The following is a 23,137-nucleotide window of genomic DNA, read 5'->3' on the forward strand; positions in this document are numbered from 1 at the left end:
TTCATTTTCTTTTCATTCGTCCTGTTCATCCCAACTGCGCAGATCGCGCATCATTTCTTCAAACACTGGATTATCGCCTAAGCGCCGAACCTGCAATAAAATTTTCAGCTGACATTCCGACACACTGCAGGTGCTTGGTCTATCTGCCCGCTTAGCATAGCCTTTGAAGATTTGTTTCCGGCCTTCGTAGAGAAGAAATAACTAAGTATAGTTTCTTCCATAAAAGTTCCTGCTTCAAAGTAAATAAGGTCGTAGATGTAACGAAAACAGAAATCATTTTTAATGTAAGTTTTACGAGCATCTCTTACGACCTATCGTTTAGCGAACTCGGATTCATAAAATATATTTTATAAAATGTTACACATTTTGTCTAGCACTTTGGCGGTGTAGGCTAATCGAGGGTGGAATTATTAATTTTCCCACGTTAAACAATGGGTAGTGAAAATGGTTTACAAAATGCACTTATAAATTAAATTACGTTGACGATGAATCTGCGAATTTTTTGCATTTTTTTCCGAGAAATTAATAATATGGTTATTTATTCTCTACGAAGACCGGAAAAAAATCTTGAAACGTCATGCTAATCGGGCAAGCATTGTTTGGTGCTACCATACCGTAAGGTACACAACAACACGCTCCTTAGTACCATATTATCGTCACAACAAAAATAAATTTAAACAAAAAAGTTTTTGAAAAAAAGTTTTTATTTAAATAAGAAGAAGGAAATAAATTCTCCTTAAAATTTTTAACTATTAAGTTATAATCCTGACACAAAAATATAGTAATTTAAATTCTGAAAAAAATGTGTGTTAGTTAAGGATCTAACACAGTGGAATTTATATTCCATTACACAATATCATGAACTTCACTAGATAGAAAAAAATCCCAAAGTTGGTCACCTTATAACTTACATAGGACTACGATGCGGCTAAACGTGGGCCGCCTTATTGAAGAACGTATCGCAATTACAATCCGGCTAAACGTCGACACGCCGCATTACAAAACGGCGCCGTTTTTTAAAACGACTAGCCGTAATGTAATACGGCTAAATATACAATGTGCCTCCGACACATATATTTGTTTCAGAATTTAAATTACTATATTTTTGTGTCTACTGTCACTTTTAAATCTTGAAAATCGTCCGTTTCTGGGAATACAGGCCCTTAACAATCTATCACTTGATAAATTAATAAAAATAAAAATATAATATCAATTTACTCAGTTAAATTAGTGCTAGTTTATTTACAAATCGCGCGACAAGCTTTTATTATCATGCAAATTATATAATATATTGAGGATTATAACTTACTAGCGACCCGCCCCGGCTTCGCACGGGTAAAAAATATAATATAGCCTATGTCACTCACTGAAAAAATGATTATAATCGATTCAGTAGATTTTAATCTTAGATACTAATATTATAAAGAGGTAAACTTTGTTTGTTTACTCATGGATCTTCTACTACTACTCGACTAAGAGCTGACGACCAAATCAGTCATGTAGCTTCAGCTGTGTTAAAACTCCGTTAGCTACTTCCCTGAACAACCCTTTCTAATAATCTGCGTGCTGGCAAGCCGTGGGCGGTGGGTGTGGGAGTGGTGGGGTGGGAAAAAATGAAAAAAATATGACTGTCTGTCTGACTGTATGACTCCAGGCTGTATCACAAGGACCGCTATAGATAGACTTCTGTATTTTATATCTATAGATAGACTTCTGAAATACGGAACCCTTATATAGATATGTAGTTGTCATAACAAAAAATGTAACTCTGAGAGTTAATATTTTTGATTAAAATACAATATGCTTAATGCTTATTCAAATAAATCAACAGCAACTGTTTTTTTACAAGGTGCTCCAAATACCTCAGCGAGTATATCAGCTTCTATCTCTCGCAGGATCTCTTTGGTCTTCTGAATGCCGCCGGCCTCCTTAAGCAGTGACAGAAGGTATTTTTTCGCCTTCAAATCGTGTGTGCGCATCTTTAGAATACCTAAAATATAAATAGCTAATTAGATTTCAAAATCTTAAAATCACATTTTTGCCATCAAGCATTGCCGTCATTCTGTATGTACGCAAAATGGCACAATTTTCTTGGAAATGTTACTTCTTTCTTGCCTGTTTAAATGCTTATTATAACTCCTATAAAATGCATAATATAGGGGGCGTCTATTTATTGTGTGCTTTGCGCTGCAGCTAATAGTGAACTATATCGCGTAACAACGGTTTCCGCATTATGGCACGAAAGTAATAGTCGTAAGTCCCAAAAATGTTTTTGATGATTACTTAAAAATTTAATACAATACTAATATTTCCTTTAGCCATTATTTTATAACGCGTGTGATTTCAGTAGTGCAAGTTATTTAATTATAGTAACTCAAAAAGTATAATAGATATTTGTTGAAATACCCAGAAAGATTCATAATTTCGAAAAATATAACTATCGAGTCAAAATAAGTGAGTCGTGTTTTCCGTTAGGCAAATATCAGATAAATATACAATGATTAAATAAATTTACTTTCATTTAAGTCATTCGTCTACCAGAATCATAATACTTATTGGAAAACACAGCAAAATTTGGCAGCCCGCTCTTAATTTGTTTTGCTGCTGCTCAAACTTGCTGGAAAAAAAAACCTTTCCCCTAAGTGAGATTTGGAAAGATTTAGCTTGATGACACACGTTAATAATATTATTATGAAGTTTCGTATCAATTATTTAAGTTTTTGTACGATCTTTTAATGTAAATTGTAGGTAGTGAGTTAAATAAAATAAATACCGAGAATGACGTCGCGGTGTGGGCTCTTCAGCGCGTGTATGACGGGTGCGCTCATCTTGCCCTCAGTGAAGTCTTTGCAGAAAGTCATGGTGGACAGTTCCTGGAATGCCCAAATTTCATAATATTATTTTTACAACTATAGTCAAAATAATTTAAGGCGGCACCAGCGATCGTTGACCTATTTAGTCTAGGTCCTAGGAACTATGTTGAAAATGTTCGCACTGCTTTATATTGTTATGAAAAAAATTGAACTCTTATAAAGACACAGACCTTCATTGGAAAACCTCATGGTAGCTCTTAGAATGATAGTCTTCAAATATTTATTAGTTCAAAGTGATATATTTCATACTCAATTCACACCAATGGAGAAGTTGTATATGTTACGAGTTACGACGATCTCGAATACTTGTATAGCGCGATTCAGGAATGAAATGAATCAGGAATTAATGAACATTAGATGTTGGCCGATTTAAGACCCACACAGGGTAATCATACAATCGGTCCAGACGTTTCAGTGGAGTTTGGCAACGAACAACGAGACACGAGAATTTTATATATAAAATTAAATTTTAAATTATAAAACAACAGCTAATCTCCATGCTCGTAAACACGACATGTCACGTATCACGACAGCTGAGAGACGGCCAGTCCACACGGCGCGTTGCGTTAGGGTCAAAGCAGACCGCAACGTGACGAGGGGAGGCGCGAAGCGACGCGACCTAAATTTGTATGGATTTGACAGACGTCGTCAGCGTGAGACGTCTTGCGAATCTGTCAAATCCATACTAATTTAGAAATGCATCTACGCGTCACGTTGCGGTCTGAATTGACCCTTAGCGTTACGTCGACGCAGCGCTGCCGTTGCATTGTTTTACATACAAATAACCAAGGTGTTCACACGGCGCGCTGCGTCCACACATGATGGACAGTAGCCCCCGAGACGATGCGGACGTTAAGGCTGCTTCGTAATAACGCCGCGCTGCGATGACGCAGCGCCCGTTTGGCCGGCTATGCGTCAAACGGCAGTGCTGCGTCGACGCAACGCTGACGCAATGCCCGTGTGCTTCACGGCATTTTGTCGTTGCAACGTGGTGTGGTTGTGGTAAGCGTGGGTTGACCCTTAGGCCTCAGCTTCGAAATCATGCGGGGCGCGAGCGGTGGCGGCAGCGCGGGTAGCCGTCTAGTACGCCGCGCGCCGCTGTCTGAATCAATTCAGACGGCAACGTGACGTTCAGATGGATATTTAAATTTGTATGGATTTGACAGATTTGCATCTGAAATCTATCAATTTAGTACTTTAGAAATGCACCTACGCGTCGCATTGCGGTCTGAATTTACCCTGAGGGTTAAATTAGACCACAACGCAACGCGTAGATGCATTTATAAATATGTACTGAATTGACAGATTTTAATTGCGTGAGACGTCTTGCTAATCTGTCAAATTCATATAAATTTAGAAATGCATCTACGCGTCACGTTGTGGTCTGAATTTACCCTAGCGACCTCCATATAAATTGGAACGCGTTTCTCCTGCGCCGCCGCCGCCACCGCCCCCGCTGCCCGCTGATTTTGAGACTGAGGCCTAAAGCATAAATATCAGAACAAACAAACAAGAATATCATACCTGTAGCCCCGACATATGCGTTCCGATTTCCACAGCCTAAAAATAAATAAAATTTATTCTGGTTACCATGTTAATATTATAGTAAATAACTAGATACTTTGAAGACGATAATTATCTAGGTGTTTTTTTTTGTAAAATCTTATTAAAATATATACCTCAGGCTTCATTAAGTCCACATACTCATCTCTTAACTGCACATAAACTGCGAACATTTTCGACAAACATTCATAATCTCTTTGGTCTTTGTTGTCACTGAACAGTTGCATTAGTTCTTGCATCATTAAAATTTCGCTTCCTGTTTCTGAAATATAAATAAAATAATCAGTCAGTCATTTAACACGTTTTAAATGAATTTCAGCAAAAAAAATCTACATTAAGTGGCACAGAATACGGAATATTTGTTTTTTTAGGTAAGTATTTAGGTTACAATAATAAAGACCGGATTGATAAAAAATATCAGTCCGGTGTCTATAAGATCGATTGTCCTGAATGCTATAGTGTATACGTGGGTCAAACTGGACGCAGCTTTGAGACTCGGTATAAAGAACATATCGTGGCGTATAGGAATGGTCATCCTGATAAGTCACATTTTGCTAAACATCTTTTAGATAGTAATCATACTGTGCCCGATGGCCATTCCTATAAAGTTTTACATAAATGCGATAAAGGTTTTCGGCTGAGCGTGTTGGAACAATTAGAAATCATAAAAGAAAAGAAAAATAATAGATTTGCATTGTTGAAACTTGAATTACCAAACTTGCTTGACTACGTCACCGCTTATTAATATGTTCGGGGGTACTGGGGAGGGTAGTGGGGGCAGTGGGGACAGTAGTAGTAGCGGGGCTCGATATGGTATAAAAGTCGGTGATTTGGCCGGTGGAGGTCCTTGGCGGACGTTGTTTGTACTTCGTAGAGTCCACATTCTGAAGATGATCCGGTGTTGGGGCGAAACGCGCGTCGAGGTTTTCAACCTGGATGGTGGTGAGGGGCCTTGCACGGATTTGTCAACGTTATTGCTTGTGTGGTGGTGGTGTTTACAGGTTCTTGCATGCAAGTATACGCATAGGCAGTGGGAGGGAGGTGCTGTACGCATGTCTATGCGTACACTCACTCATTTATAGTCCGTCAAGAAAGTGAAGAAATTAAAAAGTGGCAACATCGTAGTGTATTCCTTTCAAATCAATGTAAGAAAAAATACCATGACACTACGATGTTGCCACTTTTTAATTTCTTCACTTTCTTGACGGACTATACTGAAGGTTGAGTCTAATTGTTTGATTTTTTTGAAGTTGCATAGTGTGAGCTTTACATACGGTTGAACATCATTTGGTAGTGGTCTTCGGGTTTGACGTCCCACTCGTGATGCTCCTGCCAGTACAAAGCTGCGCCGGTGCCTCGAATATACTTCAGATAGTTTCTACAGTAGATATCTGCACCCTAAAATGTACATAATATTCTGAGTGACAAATATTTTCAAAAATAACAATGTATTACAAAATATAAATCAAGCATCAGAGTCCAGAGTCATACGATCAAAAACTTTCTATTGTTTAGTCGTTAGAATTAAATGGATTTTATGTTTAAAAAAATACTACAGTCGAATAAGATTTTTTCTGAAATTAATTATAATCAGATTTTATTTAGAGGGGGTCATAAATATAGTCTGTCAAGAAAGTGAAGAAATTAAAAAGTGGCAACATCGTAGTGTCATCCCTTTCAAATCAATCTAAAGAAAAAAGGGATGACGCTACGATGTTGCCACTTTTTAATTTCTTCACTTTCTTGACAGATTAGCATAAATTCAAAAACTCGACCAAATCCGACAGGTGTGCTAGCCGGCAGCCGCCATATTGGTTTGAAGGTCAAATCTTTTTTTAGCCATATCTCCTTTATTATTTATTTTTTTAAGAAAATGAAAAGGATCCAAAGTGATCAAATTTGATTCTCTACAACTTTATAATTTTTATTGTGAAATCAATATTTACGAAAATAACTGCAAAAAACAAGTCAAATTATACTTTCGCCTGTTCGAACTGTATCGCGATTATTGTCAAAATATACATAAATAAACTTGTAGATCATTAAATTAACCTCAATTAAAATTAAGGCTTCGCTGTATGTCTCCAGGCTTTAAGAACGGTGATATACAGGGTGCAATTAAACCTACCTAAATTTTTTTTGGGCTTAGGTATCATTAGGTGAGTCCATTAAACCAAAAAAAATAGGGTGTTAATTTTTTTACAATAACATATTTTATCCCAAAAAAAAATCGATGCACAATGGTCACTTCATAAGTTAATAATAATTGCAATATTGCGACCGAGCTAGTACATCGCGCCGCACAGATATCCAGTTGAGACCGGCGGGGCTAAAATGGTCACATTTAGCAATTCCTCTCAATCGATTCAGCAAATGAATTGTCAAAACTGTCAAACTGACAAATATGTCAAATCAGTACAAAAATACAGAAATGAATTGCAAGTAGAGTTGCATTTTGCGATTTTAGAAAAATGAATCGTATTGTGATTTTTTATTCTTTATAAACACCTAGCTTATGAAAAATCTGATTTGCCCCCCCCTGGCCCAGAACCTGGGTGATTTGCTCCCCCCTGGCACCAGAACCTGGGTAATTTGCCCCCCCCTGGCCCAGAACCTGGGAACGCCCATGGATCCAAGCAAAAATGTGTCTAAAATAAGGCTTTTTGTAAAAAAGAAACTATCGAGCATTTTTTGAGTAATCGTGTTTTCGTCTTGAGCATTTAATCCTTATGAACTGAAGTTACTTTTGTCAAAAAATCCGTTTTCTAATCCTTACACATTTTGAGATCTAGGTTAAAGTATGTAGTCAAGTTAGGTTAGGTTATATCCAAATGTGGCAGGATGGTTAAATTGCATCCTGTATAATTTATATGACTTGAAATTTTCAGATATTATATACTTATTTCGTTTCCTGCTATAACAACGGTAGGTTTGAGAATCAGCTACTGGCTACTTTTTATATTGATAAGTGCATTTGTTGAATAAATAATAGTAAATTATTAAAACTCGAGACTGACGGCGACCATTGTTAGTGCGACGGGAAAGCGATGGACGTTGCCATGGTGTCTTACTTATTTAGTCACTTCCATAAAATAATATGGATGAAATACTTTATATGGCAAAACAACGTTTGCCGGGACAGCTAGTATAATATAATATAATAAAATATACTGATAAAGATAATAACAAATACTAGGCATACGTGATACGATATATTATCCTACTTCCTACTATCCTACTAATATTATAAAGGCGAAAGTTTGTTTGGATGTATCGATGTATGGATGTTTGTTATTCTTTGACTAAAAAACTACCAAACGGATTTTAATGAAACTTTACGAAAATACAGCTTACACATCGGAATAACACATAGGCTACAATTTTAACCGACTTTCAAAAGGTGTTATGTTCGTTTTTTTTATGTTCAACGATTACTCCGCCGTTTGTACATCGATTTTCAAAATTTTTCTTTTGGTATATAGGGTATTGAGATGATACCCTATATACCAAATTTGTATTATATTCACAAAAGTGGTGATCTGATGAAGGATCCATAAGTAATCGAGGGAACTCCTCAAAATTTATAGGGAAACATGTGGTGACTTCAGTTTCGTGAGAAGTATTCTCTAAGCTAAGCATATGCTACCAATGCGGCTAACGCACCCGTTGGATTTGGTCGAGTTTTTGAATTTAAACTATTCATGATCCCTTATAATATATTTCAGATAATTAATTTCAGGTTTCCATACACGGCTGAACTAACTCTACTGGACTAAAACCGACTTCAAAATTGTACGTAATAATTGAGGAATATGATTCTCCCTCTCAAAAACTACTGAACCGATTTTGATGAAACTTGCTGTATTGTATTTCCTAAGTTGAACAATACCTAGTAAAAAAAGAGTAACTTAAATTTCCGGAGATATGCGAACACAAACATAAAAACATACATACACTTGGCACATTTGTTCAGATGCTGATATTATAGACTAACATATCTAATATTATACGAAAAACTAAGCAGTTTTGAAAATATTACACACATACGGGTCGAATTGGTAACCTATCTTGATATATATCTGTGTTAACGTCCTTTTTTAAGTCAGTTAGAAATGTGATGTATCCATTGTCTGTCACTCTCATGATTAAGACGAGACTGAGTTCTAATCATAAAGTTAATATTACCGATAGGTAATATTAACTCTATGGTTCTAATAGGAGTTCTAGCTCAAATGTGACGAGCTGAAACATACACAAATACTATGTACTATGTTACATTTTGATAAATGAATAACATAAAAAAATCAGTAAAATTTCTGAAAATTGTCCTCTCCCATCTTTGCATCCGCGTCACATCGAACAAGAGGCGGTAGTATATAATATTAGAGTTTTTAACTATAAGAAATAATTATTAAGGTACCTTGGGATGTCCAAGTTTATTGATGTCTTCTAGAACTAGCAACAGCAGATGCATGCCGGTGTTGCTCGCAAACGGCTTCCCAAACACCCTGTGGGCAGTAGGCTGCGTTCGCCGGTAAAGAGAATCATCCTGTATGTCGTCCAAGCTGTAAGTATTTTACATAAAAAGTAAAAAAAAAAGTTATTACTTAATCAAGTTTCATGAACTTTATAAACCGGCTATGCGTCAAACGGCAGCGCTGCGACGACGCAACGCTGACGCAACGGCCGTTTGGACAGGCTCTAACGTTGCTGGATGCCCGTAAATGCAAAACTTATTATTATTAACGACCTCTGTGGCTCAGTTGGTGGGCTGTTGGTAGCTCAAGCCGGGGGTCGCGGCTTCGAATCCCGCCGACGGGACAAAAAGTTTTCTAAGTTCCTGGGTCATGGATGTGTATTAAATATGTGCTTATATTATATAATAAAAATCTTAAATATATTATGTATAGTATAAAAGTATTAAATACATATAATATTTCCGTTGTCTATTACCCGTAACACAAGTCCTTCAGGTACTTACGACGGGGCCACACTGACGTGGTGTGAAGCGTTCATAGATATTATAATTATTATAATTATTAATAGTGATTTTAATTGGACTCTATTGTGCCAGTCTGGACTATTGCTAATGTTCTTCGTTTCTGAAAATATTATCATACCTTCTCTTTTTCAAATACGAAGATGAAGTGTGACAGTGCAATCAGGGGCGTTGCTACCGCCGTATAAGCCGTATCAATTATACGGGGCCCTCGGGCTACAGGGGCCCCCGACGTGCGCAAGCAAAAATTAATGAACTCTTTAAATTTTTAAATTAAGGTCAATGTGTCGAAGTCCGTCTAGGAGGTAAGTCCGTCTAGCGGCAATAACTTCCACATTTGAACGACTAGTTTCATATGGCTCAGTGGGTAAAACGATATTGCAAAGTTAGTTTGACCTAAGAAACAGACATGTCGCTACCAACTACCTGTTACGAAAAAAAATATCTCAAAATTCGCAGTCGGAGTGTAAGTCTCTGCCAAAACAATAAAAAAAAGTGGAAATACGAAGGAGTTTTTGGGGTATCTTGGATTACATAAGTAACTTAGTGATCCTTTTACTTATTACTGGTGTTCGATTCGTTAATATCCCTTTAATTTCGTTATTATCACCTGCAACATGTGTCTAACCTAAAATTGCAATAATTGGGAAGTCCGTCTAGTTTTCATAAGGAAAGGCCGTCATACGCCGGTCTTGCCTCGAATCAGATATTGTCAACCTTTTCAAATATACATGTCTTTATTGTAAATTTGCATTTAAACTTAGGACTACTAAATCATAGCATTGCCCAAATTTTACTGCTCGAAAAGAGCATACAAGAGGGGCTGATAAAAATTGCAAAAGGTATAAACAATAAAGTAAAAAAAGAAGGGTATGGTTTTTTTAATATTCCAAAAACAAAAATTATTTGAGATAATTAAAATTTGAAAAAAGATCCTTAAAGAGCAGGAAATTTCCTTAAAAAAATCCTACCTCCCAGACCAACCCTTATAATTTTAATTGAGCGGCGAAAATAATGTTAAAAACGCGTAACTTTCGCGTGCATGGCCCGAATCTGCCACGTAAACTAAAAAGTTATTTTAACTAACTAAATATTAATATGACGGAATAAAAAAAATGGTACTAAGTATACATATCAATAACAATAATCAAATCAAAATTAAGTAGGGGAGTATGTTGAAAAATGTCTTATCCCATAAATGATGATGAAGCAAAGTTGTAGATTTTACCGGCACTAGTTATTATATTTTTGTTGTAATAAGCATTTATGTTTATAGTTAGTGTTTAATTGTTCAAAAAAATCACTACAATTTTAATGAAAATGTTTGCAACCACTTAGACTCACGATATGCCGGACTTGCCTTAAAATGATATAAAATTATTTTTCTCTGGAATGCGAACCTTATTACTGACACCCTAAACACATATTTGAATGGCCGTTTTGCGGCTTTGCTAGAAACCGTTGCCATGCATTTTACTTCACAAGTTAGGGCTATACTGCTGCTAGACGGACTTACCTCAAACTCCGTCCGTCCGTCCGTCTACACGCCGAGATTTTAAAAAATACTACGTTAGTAAAAAAATACGGCAACTAAGATTATTTTTAGATCATTATAGGTCTAATTAATATATAGCCTATAATTTCCGATGACACAAGTTACTTTAAAAAGCGAATTTCGTAACAATAAATTATGTTAAACTTTAATTTTAGAAAAGTATGCCGGACTTCGACACATTGACCTTAAATGACAAAGTCAAAAAAGGCAAACCTTCTTAAGGGCCCCAAACAAAATGTTATATGGGGCACCGCCAAGGCACGCTACGGTTCTGAGTGCAATATTACTAATATTAACTTTGTCAAAGAGCAGAAGTCAAGAAATACTTACATAGCAAATGAGTGGTTCAGCTTCACTAGGATTTCTTGTATTGCTTTTAGTTTGTCCTTTGGAATGCGAAGCCAATAGTTGTAAGATTCAGGCAATTTCGTAGCCAAGAAATCATAGATGCGCAATGGTTTCAGATACTTGTATGGTAGGAGTATTTTCTAAAAAAAAAATCATTAGCAATAATAGTAGCTATAATAAGTATATTTTGTTACTATTTATTAAAATTGATATTATATTATCTTACGCTCAAAGACCGAAAACGCTAAGTGAGCGAAAAAATGGCAAAGCGTTGTGGTCATAGTAAACACTTGAGCGCTATAAAATTACTCCTGCGAAACTGGCCTGGTTTCAGAACGCGTCGCGTCGTGGCCGTTTTCATTAGGGCCACAACATGAATTCGCGTCATGGCTTTTCTCGATTACCACAACGCGTTGTGGTCGAATGGCACGTCAAGCACGACACGACTTTCGCTGTGTGGTATTTCTGTGATTACCAGAACGCGTCTCGGCCGTTTTCATTAAGGCTACGATGCGAATTTCGCGTATTCACTATGACCATACAATACATATTATTCAACAGCCAATATAATGTTAGTCGTAATCACGTGTTCACGACTAACATTAAATTGACATAATTCGACCAATTGATGTGGTACAATTAGGTAATTGTAAGAACAAAACTCATACCTCTTCCATTTTATCCTCATCGTAAGATATCTGAGTCCACTTCGACATTTTTTTTTTAATTTCTCAAATAAAAAAAGGCGGAAATTATGTGGTGGTGTTATCACTAAAAACGGTGTCTTTTATTATTCCCGAATCTACAAGTCTATTATTTTTTGTGGTCGGAATGCAATATATTATAATTATGCGTTGGTTCTAGTTTCATAACTCACCGCCAAGGTTGTTGTAACTCGTGAAGCTCTTTGCGCTTTCTTATAAATGATATTTTTAATTGATGTTTCAGTAGATAATTAGTGGAGACTTTCCTAAAGTACCTACTTAAGGAATTTTAGCGTTGCACGTAATTATGTCCTCAAAATATAGTAATAATACCCACCAGGTATGTCTAAATTGCACCATTATTTTAATTAAAATATATACCGCAGCCCGTAATTATCACATAGAGGAAAGTAACCAAATAAATAAATAAATATCAGTCATATAGTCAAATTACCAGTCATACATTTGCGCTTAAATTATGAACGGTCTTGTTTAATATAATAAGGGGTTTTCCAATAAAGACTAGACAACATTTTTTTAAATAAAATTAAAACTATTTGCGATAATATTTCAAAAATTTTAGTATCGGGTTGAAGTACAATGAAAAAATTTTTGAATGGAACTCGACTTCGCTCATATTATTATGGCCACCGCAGGCATGTTTGCAGCGGTGACTCGTTGAACCCAATTTTCTATGGTTCGGCTACAGATTTCGGCTATTTCGCGTTAAATTTTGGCTCTGAACTCTTCCAACGTCGTCGGCTTATCCAACGACTTGACGCAGCCCCAAAGAATAAAATGAAGAGGCGTTAAATGGCACGAAAGAGGCGGTTAATCGACTTGTCCATTTTTTGAGATAACACGCTCATCAAACTTGCTCTTCAATAAACTGATTGTAACGTGTGCTGTGTTTGATTCGATTCAATGATATTATAATAATAAAAAACTCAAAGTAGATAATATGTTACTACCGCGCGCGTTGTGAAGCTTCAAATACGACCCAATTGGGTCGTCTTTTATTTAGTATGTCTCTTTTATGTAAATGGGATTTCGTATCTTTTGTTTCACTTATCTGTCAAATTTGTCAATGTCGTTCGGAAGAGATTTAAGCCGGAAGATAGTATGAACGTAACAGATCTGTATAAGTAGAATATCATGGATTCGATTGAAATCTCATTCAGCCCAAGATATGGATCTTCCAATCCGGGCCAAAAATAACCCACAGTCATAACTCATAGCCAATCTGCCTGTCTACAAGGGCGAGGATTACGATTGAAAATTGGAGTTAACGCTCTTAAAGTACTCCGAATTTCTGAAGTAAATTTTTAAGATTTGCAGTCGTTGTTCGTTCGTGTGCTTCATCATGATAAAAATGTTATGTCTACTGAATAAACTGACAGTGACGATAAATAATTTTGCCTACTCTGGTGAAAGGGTGCGTCCACAAACTAAATTCAAAATGGTCAAGTCCCTAAATGGGGAAAAAGTTTCTTCGCATTTTATATAAAAATTTAAAAGGCTTTTTTATAAAGTTTATTTACAATTGACTAGAGTATTATATAGTTGCCATTTTGTTCGATAACTTTTTGCCATCTTGTTGGTAGGGAGTGGGAATGCAAATCTCGCGAGATTGGGGCTCAAGCGAGATCCCGCGAGTTTATGAATACTATACCGCGAGATCTCGCCAATTTCGAGATCTCGCGAGATTAGCAGTTTGGTGGGTTTTTTTGCAAATAATCACAATATCTTATATCTTTAAACGAGCAATTCTTGTATATATATATAAATATATAATTGGAATCTCGGAATCGGCTCCAACGATTTTCATGAAATTTAATATATAGGGGGTTTCGGGGGCGATAAATCGATCTAGTTAGGAATAATTTTTAGAAAATGTCATTTTATTCGTGTTTTATCGAATACCGAGCAAAGCTTGGTCAAACAGCTAGTTTGAATAAATTACGAAAAAAAAGTAATAAATATTGTAAGTTTTATAAGATTAACATTCATTTTCACGATTTTTTTCAATAGAATTTTATGCATCAAACATTGTTTGATGTATCTGTCTATAACTTTTAAGTAGTAAACTTTGATATACGTATCTACTATCTATCAAATAACAAATGAAAGAAACAGCCAGTCTTGTCTTCTCTTCTAATACGCTTTTATAATTTTGGACGTGGCCGGTGGCAGTAATATCGTGGACGTCCGCGGTAAAACGATAACATAGGAAGTAAAATGTATGGAAATATATGAAGACACTTAGATTTCCGTCGACGATAACTTTTTAACGTGCACGTAACAGGACATCACAACGTTTACACTTCTGAACCGCACAAAACGTCCGCGGTGCGTAAAATCAAAAGGGCATTTAACGTACACCCAACGTTTTATCGTGGAAGCCGGCGTCCACGATAACGTGACGTCCAGAATTATAAAAGCATAGCACTATCAAACACAAATCTTTTAGTAATAAAATAGTTCTTTTAAAACTAACAAAACAACGAGAAGTCAAAATTCAGTAGGCCTACTACGAAACTGTTTTGAGACTCAAACAATCGGACGAGAATGTTGCGTCCTGCTCTAACAACGGCATTTTCACGTTTGTTAGAGCAGGACGCGGCATTCTCGTCCGATTGTTTGAGTCTCAAAACAGTTTCATGGTACAAGGCCAGGACCAGAATCACAGTGCACAGTTGCTTAGGCCAGTTCCTCTTTGTTTTAGCGTTATCATGGTGAAAAACCACACCCCTTCTGTTGATTGCTTCCGGCCGCTTGCCCTCAACTTCTTGCTTTAATCTCATCAGTTGTTCGCAGTACCTACCGTTTAGAATCAATGGTCCTACCTGGCGGTAACAGCTCATAATTAATAATGCCCTTCCAATTCCACCACACACACAGCATCTCAGTAGCCATTATTAACCATTAGTAACATTAGTAACCATTACAGTTCATTACGTTCATGATAGATTTTCCTGAAACATATAGACCTTACCTTAAAAAAATATCTTATAGAGCCATAAATGATATTATTGACTAGCTGCACCCCGCGGTGCTACCCGCACCTTAAGTGAAATAATATTATAAAAGACTATGAAAAATACCAATAATAGTATCATACTGTGATGATACAATATGATGTAACGGTAGTGACATGGTGTAGTGGTATTTAGACTTAGTACTTGTTCAAGAACAATATCAACTCACGTCGCTACGGTCGAAAATGATACAAGTTATAGTCCGTCATGAATGTCTAGGAGGCGAAACTTTTTTTTTTGGAACAGCAACACTTTTTTGATATCTGTCCCTTTATTGTATCTGTCGCAGGGAAATTATGATATCAGGGATTTCACGAAATCCCGGTAGATGCCGAATATCTATAAACTATAATAAATCTCGCGCGGGCTATCCTTGTCCCAGACAAGGAGGCCCCGTTCGAGAGGGACGGACGTATATCGGGGGGTGGCAAGGTAGTATAAATATTGAGAAAATAGATTTTTGCGTATATTTCGGTAAAAGCTTAAAGTATTGTACAAATAAAACGAATGTATATTTTGTAAAAAAATGTAATTTTTGTGGTTTTTCAAAAATTTTTCCAACCTAGGAGGTGAGGCATGGAATGTTCTAGAAGCTGGGTCCCGGGGCCAATATAAATATGGGTCTAGGGCCAATATAAATACTAGGTACGGCACTCGCTCGCAAACTTTGCCCAGCTTCGGAACTCCTGTGTGCTTGCTACCTGAACAGAACTGAAAAAGTGTTTTTATCGTCTCCTTCATTAAGTATCGTCATCATAATCACCTCATCACTGAAGAAAAAGTGACCTGGGCGAACTACGGGGAAATTGACACAAGCTGGTCCCCCACAGAAACATATAGGTATTACACATATTTTTAATATTTACTAGAATTCGCCCAATGGTCGAAATTCGACCTTAGTTTCAAGTGAAGTGTGATAATTATATCTTAGTATATTCTAATACTATGCTATAATATATTATAGTATAGTATTGGTATAGCTTACTGTATGACATTAACTTTATGCTTATTTCCCAATGCGTCCAACGTTGTTCCGAATATTGTGGCGTAACTTCTTAATAATTATTGTACCACCCAAGTAGAATAAGCTAAGTAATAATTTTAAGTGAGATTAATTATTAATAAAGATGCATCGGAGGAGACAAGTCTTTTTTATTTAATAACTCTACAAGTCTAAACTCTTCATGGCGAGCCTGCCAGGATCAATACCAAATGAAACGTCTACCCATGGGTTTAAAAATTTCTCCAAGTGCATTTAGTAGAGTAATGTCTGTAGCAATGTCAGGTCTTGCATTTGAGAAGTGTTTTATTTATTTAGATGACTTAATAGTTTTTGGTAGAAATTTAGAAATTCATAATAAAATTTGATTGATATTTTTGAGAGACTTAGAAAAGTTAATTTAAAATTAAACCCAGGTAAATGTCAATTTTTAAAAAAACAAATTTTATATCTTGGACATGTTATTTCGGCTCAAGGCATATTACCTGACCCCGAAAAAATTTCAGTTTTACAAAATTATCCAGTTCCTAAAAATTCTAATGAAGTGTGACGATTTGTAGCATTTTGTAACTATTACAGAAAATTTATACCATCTTTTGCTAACATAACAATACCTCTCAATAAATTAACTAGGAAAAATTCAATATTTGTTTGGAGTGACGAATGTCAAAAATCGTTTGATATTCTTAAAGAGTCCATGATATCTCCCCCTATTCTTCAATATCCTGATTTTTCCCCAGAAAATGAATTTGTGCTTCACACAGATGCTTCTGGTATTGCAATTGGTGCAGTTTTGAGCAATAGTAATTTAAAACCTGTTGCATATGCAAGTAGACCGTTAAATAAAGCTGAATTGAACTATCCGACCATAGAAAAGGAACTCTTGGCAATAGTTTGGAGTATAAAATATTTTAGACCGTACTTGTATGGCAGATATTTTACTATTAAAATTGATTATAAACCATTAGTTTACTTGTTCGGTATGAAAGATCCGTCAAGTCGTTTAATTAAATTCAGATTGACATTAGAAGAGTATGATTTTAAAGTAGAATATGTAAAAGGTAAGGAAAATGTAGGTGCCGATGCATTGTCAAGAATATGTATCACATCAAATGAGTTGAGAGGCATGAATGAGCAGATTATGGCTGTGGTAACAAGGAAACAAAAGAGAGAAATGAAAAAAGTTAGTGAAGGATGCGTAACTGATGAAACACCTTTCCTTAATAATTCTAGAGACGAAAGGCCTGATCAACCAAGAGTCGTGGAGTTATTAAGAAAGCCGTGTGATTCAGTGGAAATGAAATTAGTAAAAAGTAGTGAACTAAATAAATTACGAAAGGCTAATATGATAATTAATGAATATGAATGTTTCTCCTACTGTCGTAGTAAAAAAATTATTTACATTAATCTCAGCTTTCAGCTCGCGAGTCGAATTTGTGACACTGTTGAGTAATTATTGTAAAAAGTTAAATATTAAAGAAATATGCCTTATAAAGAATAATATGAATGAGCAATTTATTAATGATTTGAATGATGAAATAAAGTCGACTAATATATAGTCGAGCGCTATGCGGAGGCGCATGGGCTCAGGTACAATACTGACAAGAGCGAGATAATCGTGTTCAAGGCGGGAACCAAGAGTTACTCAATGCCGAGCGTGACTCTGAACAACGAGCCGCTCAGAAGAGTCGAGAGAGTAAAGTACCTGGGCCACTGGATCACCGAGTCGCTTGCTGATGACCTGGACATGTCGAGGGAACGAAGGGCACTATCAGTCAGGGCAAATATGTTGGCTCGTAGGTTTGCTAAATGCACGGCAGAGGCGAAGGTTACTTTGTTTCGCGCCTACTGTCAGGCATTCTATACGTGCAGCCTATGGGTCAAACATACGCTAACGGCTTACGAGTATAGTGCCCTGCGGGTCCAATATAATAATGGGTTTCGGACACTGATGGGGCTGCCGCGATTCTGTAGCGCGTCAGGGATGTTCGCGGACGCCGGAGTGGACAGCTTTGCTGCAATAATGCGAAAAAGATCCGCATCCCTGATGAGAAGAGTACGCGGCAGCTCCAACAGTTACCTGCAACTCATTGCGAGTCGAATGGACACTGAGTGTCCATTCATGAAGAAATGGACACAAATGCATGCACGTAATTTGTAATCAGGTATTTTATGTTGTGCATTTATTGGGATTTATATAATTTTTAATATGGACTATGATTATGCGCTGTCTGAAATAAACAATTTGAATTTGAATTTGAATTAATATGTGGTCCGGACCACGACTTTGTATATTAAAAGGCGTAAGTAGGATAGAAAATGATGAAGACAAATCATTTATACTAAACGATTTTCATTTACTACCAACTAGCGGTCATGCTGGTATTCGTAGAATGTGTAACAATATTAAAAGACGATTTTATTGGCCAGGACTTGAATCTGACGTTAAGAATTTTGTGAGAAAATGTGCCAAGTGCCAATTTTCTAAGCATTGCAAATACGTCAAAGAACCTATGACTCTAACAACAACTGCGTCTTACGCATTTGAAAAAATATTTATGGACATAGTGGGCCCACTACCAAAAGATTACGACGATAATTTATATATTTTAACAGTTCAATGTGAACTAAGTAAGTTTATAGAGGCTTATCCGATTAGGAATAAGGAAGCAGTTAGCGTAGCTCGAGCATTAGTTAATAATTTTATTTTAAGATACGGTATACCTAAGATTATTGCAACTGATAGAGGAGCAGAGTTTACATCTTCAACTATTATTGAGCTATGTAAGCTATTAAATGTACAAAATATAGTATCAACTGCATATCACAATCAATCTATAGGTGCATTAGAGAATGCTCACAAAAATTTAGGTTCATTTTTACGAATCCACTGTGACAAATATATACAATCTTGGTCTTATTGGTTACCTTACTGGTGTTTTAGTTTTAACAATACAGTCCATACCGAAACAAAATACCAACCGTTTGAATTAGTATTTGGTAGGCAATGTAATATTCCTAATAGATTGAGTAATGCTATAGAACCACTGTATACTCCAGAAAATTATTGCAGTGAACTTAAATATAGGTTGCAAGTTGCTTTTTAGGATGCTAGAAATAATTTATTAGATAGTAAGTTTGATCGTAAAGTAAAATATGATAAATATGTAATCCCTATATCCTACAATAAAGGTGATTTAATTTTAGTGAAATCTGAAACTAGTGGAAAGCTAGATAAGTTATTTCACCGTCCATTTAGTGTTGTAGAAGACATGGGACCTAATGTTAAAATAATTAAGAATAATAAAGTAGACATAATACATAAGAATAGGACAAAAAAGTTTATAAACTAAAAAAAATATACTTTGAAAATTATTATAAAAATATTAAAAAAAAATAGAGATGTAATTATAATAATTAGTATTACTAGTAACTTAAAAAATAAGTATAAATATTTTTTTTTCTTTTCCCCCGGAGGTGAAGTGTGATAATTATATCTTAGTATATTCTAATACTATGCTATAATATATTATAGTATAGTATTGGTATAGCTTACTGTAGGATATTAACTTTATGCTTATTTCCCAATGCGTCCAACGTTGTTCCGAATATTGTGGCGTAACTTCTTAATAATTATTGTACCACCCAAGTAGAATAAGCTAAGTAATAATTTTAAGTGAGATTAATTATTAATAAAGATGCATCGGAGGAGACAAGTACGTTTTTATTTAATAACTCTACAAGTCCAAACTCTTCACAAGGACATTAGAGCTACTACCTACCTATCTAATCTGTCATCTTCTTGAGTGTGCGTATTGTAGTGTGTGTAATGTTTTATTTGTTAAAAAAATGTATGATAAAAGCATAATTTCAAAATAATATTAGCTCGATGCACTCCTTCACCATATAAACTATAACTGCGCAAAATTTCATGCACCTACGTTTCCCCATTTTTCGTGAAAAGGGATACAAAGTTTTTCGTTCACGTATTAATATTGTTACGGAGACGGACGTCATGTAGTGCCATCTAGCGTCAAACCACCGCAACTAATTGAAAAAACGCAGACAGCGTAAATCCGCTATTCGATACTAGATGGCGTTAGGCTTCTAGAAATATTTCACGCTTGTTTACGCAAGCCTTGTACATTTGGGAAAGGAATGTTATCGTACAGTCCAGAATTCGCCTCGCCCCATATAAATAGTCGCAGGCAGACGGACCGTCAATTCAGTTCGATACGAGCTATCATCAAGGCGACTTCGAAGTGAGAAACAAGTGATCAAAAAGTGATTCTAGTGGAACCTACGACTTAGCTACGACCTAGGACAGTGATAGTGCTTAAGTGTTTGGACTTAGTGCTTAGTGTGACCGTTGTGCTAGTAAATAAAGTCTTCAAGAGAGTCAGCAGGTCTTTCTCTCAAAATCCTTCGAACCCTAGCACGTATGAATTTTAATAAAAATATATTGATTAGTGGTGGGCCGAATGTGGTTTGAACCGAATACGAACTTCGGCCGAACATTCGGTAAAAATGAAAAATTCGGCTGAACTTCGGCCGAACTTCGGTTCAACTTCGCCGCGCTTTTTCGTGTTATGACTTGTTTACGCACTTGCTGCAAATATTGCCAGATGTGCCCCACCCGCACTCCGCGCTTCCCCGTGGTGCCGTTAGCCAGCTAGTCATTTGTAAAGTAAAAGTACGGTACTTAAGGTCAAATTTTTATTTTTTTGTTTAAGTAAGTAAAAGAGATTTCTTAGACTTGTTGAGAAGGACAGTAAAATTTTGTTTTTTGATTTAAAGTTAGTAAGAAAGATTTCTAAGGCTGGTTGGTTAGTAAGAAGAGCGGTTTAATTTTGTGTTTTGTTTAAGTACTTAACCAAACATTTTTGAGACTGGTCGTTAAAAAGACCAATTAATAAAGTTTTTTGTTTATCATGTATGATTACTTTTTCTAATTCAAATAAGTAAATGACGATGAATGAGTAAGTAGGTACTTATATAGTTCTTGTATTAGACTATTTCATTTCACTGTTACTACAGATATGTATTTTTCATTAATTCTATTATGATAGTGCAAGTATATTTAGTGCCGAATGTTCGGCATTTTAAAACCGCCGGCCACACTTTTTTGTAGTTATGTCGCTTCCATCTGTTTCCTTATTCATTGATATATATATACGAAATATGTGTACCGAACACATGCATAAATATGCATGTATTCGGGTCACATTTTGTAGCCTTTTGGTGCACTTTTTTTGACGGAGTTACTCTTCCTTAGTTTTTATTATTCGTAGTTCTTTACAAACACTTACTTAATAGATGGCTTTACAAACATTAAGGTAGGTACTTAATGTTTGGAATAGTTAATATAGTATGTCAAAAAAGTGAAGAAATTAAAAAGTGGCAACATCGTAGTGTTCAAGTTAATCTAAGAAAAAAGACACTAGGATGTTGCCACTTTTTAGTTTCTTCACTTTCTTGACGGGACTATACAATTACAGTTTTCGCTCACAAGGAAATGTTTTTATGATAAAATCTACAATATGTTCACTGTTAGGTACGCATTTTAATTTATATTTTGTTGTATCCTCAATAGGCTACTTGACCTTTTTTTTTCTTCATGCTAATCGCTTCTTAATCATTCATTTTCACAATAGAAACTAATATTTTAATATTTAACACAGTAGAAACCCATAAAAAATTGATTGAAAAATATGCCTTATAAATGGCGCCGAAAACACTGTCCGCCATAATGTGACGTCATACATTTTGTATTTTAAACTCTCTTTATTGAACATTTTTTTATGTGCTAAATGTACGAGTCTAAAAGTGCCCAAAAATTATAAAAGAATTAAATAAGAAATTAGAAATCATTTGCAATGTTGAAAACTTTCGGAGAAAAGTTTTGGCCATTTCATTTCCCGTCTAAAATAAATGGAGATAATATATAAAACTGATGTTTCATTTGATTTATTCAAGAAAATATATTTTACAAATCTTTCAAGGCTTATTCTTATTATTTATGTACAAATAAACTTACATAATATTATTACGTGCCCGATAAATAAAAGATATTAAATTACTAGTGTGATGACGTCACAACCAAATCGGAAGTACCGCAAAAGCGTTTTCGTCAGTACAAATCATATTTTCATAAAATCATATTTTCAAATCGACTTTATTTATCAATCATAAGCTTTTATTTGATGATAAGGGAGAAATACGTTTTCCTAGGCCAAGTTCTACGCGAAATATGTATTTTTTCAATGAAATTGAATATAGGGCAAGTAGCCTATTCATAAACCTCGATCCTTTCTTGTTTGGCTATTAAAACTTTCGATCCATTATACTATCGAACTATTTTTGCTGACATGCTAGCTTTAATAAAAAGGATGTATGCACTATACATTGGTCAATTCCACCTCTGCGAATTGTAATATTATATCAATTATTATTTTATACAATTACCTGACTTCCTTACGACTTATTTTATTTCTCTCGATATCAATAATAGATAAATAATAACACATACGTAATAGTGTAGAAAATCTTTAATAAAATACCCTCACCAAAATATACTCCTTATAATCCTTTCTCACAAAATTACAAAACCCAATCTCATTTTTACACATTTTTCATTTCTTTTTCATTCATCCTTAAGTTCATCCCAATTGCTCAGATCGCGCATCATTTCTTCGAATAGTGGATTATCGCCCAAGCGCCGAACCTGCAATAAAATTTTCAGCTGACATTCCGACACACTGCCAGCAGGTGCTTGGTCTATCTGCCCGCTTAGCATAGCCTTTGAAGATTTGTTTCCGGCCTTCGTAGAAAAGAAATAACTATAGTTTCTTCCATAAAAGTTCCTGCTTCAAAGTAAAAGCAACGACAACCGAAATCTTTTTACGTGCATCTTGTACGACCTATTGTTTAGCGAGATCGGATTTATAAAATACTAGATGACGCCCGCAACTCCGTTGCGCCAAATTTCGTTTATCGCGCAGGAACTGTACATTTTTCCCGGATAAAAAGTATCCTATGTCCTTTCCCGGGACTCAAA

The 23,137-nt window shown here is 35.6% G+C and overlaps 1 protein-coding gene and 1 long non-coding RNA gene across 2 annotated transcripts in view; one reads left to right on the forward strand and one right to left on the reverse strand.

Moving 5' to 3' along the window:
• LOC121726846 (geranylgeranyl pyrophosphate synthase-like) lies at nt 1-12,151 on the reverse strand. Its single transcript, XM_042114447.1, has 9 exons — nt 12,007-12,151; nt 11,321-11,478; nt 8,857-9,001; nt 5,711-5,834; nt 4,553-4,698; nt 4,398-4,433; nt 2,774-2,873; nt 1,863-1,990; nt 1-90 (listed from the first exon to the last, which is right to left on the reverse strand). The coding sequence occupies exons 1-9, from the start codon at nt 12,052-12,054 to the stop codon at nt 13-15; spliced, it is 963 nt and encodes a 320-aa protein (XP_041970381.1). The 5' UTR covers nt 12,055-12,151; the 3' UTR covers nt 1-12.
• Nucleotides 9,070-23,137, forward strand: part of LOC121726850 — a 19,845-nt gene continuing 5,777 nt past the window's right edge. Inside the window, exons 1-2 of the long non-coding RNA XR_006035585.1 lie at nt 9,070-9,142; nt 19,558-19,562. This is a non-coding gene — a long non-coding RNA (uncharacterized LOC121726850). The remainder of the gene's footprint in view (nt 9,143-19,557; nt 19,563-23,137) is intronic.

The sequence above is a fragment of the Aricia agestis genome, chromosome 5 (genome assembly GCF_905147365.1).
Source record: "Aricia agestis chromosome 5, ilAriAges1.1, whole genome shotgun sequence".
In the NCBI taxonomy this organism is placed as follows: domain Eukaryota; kingdom Metazoa; phylum Arthropoda; class Insecta; order Lepidoptera; family Lycaenidae; genus Aricia; species Aricia agestis.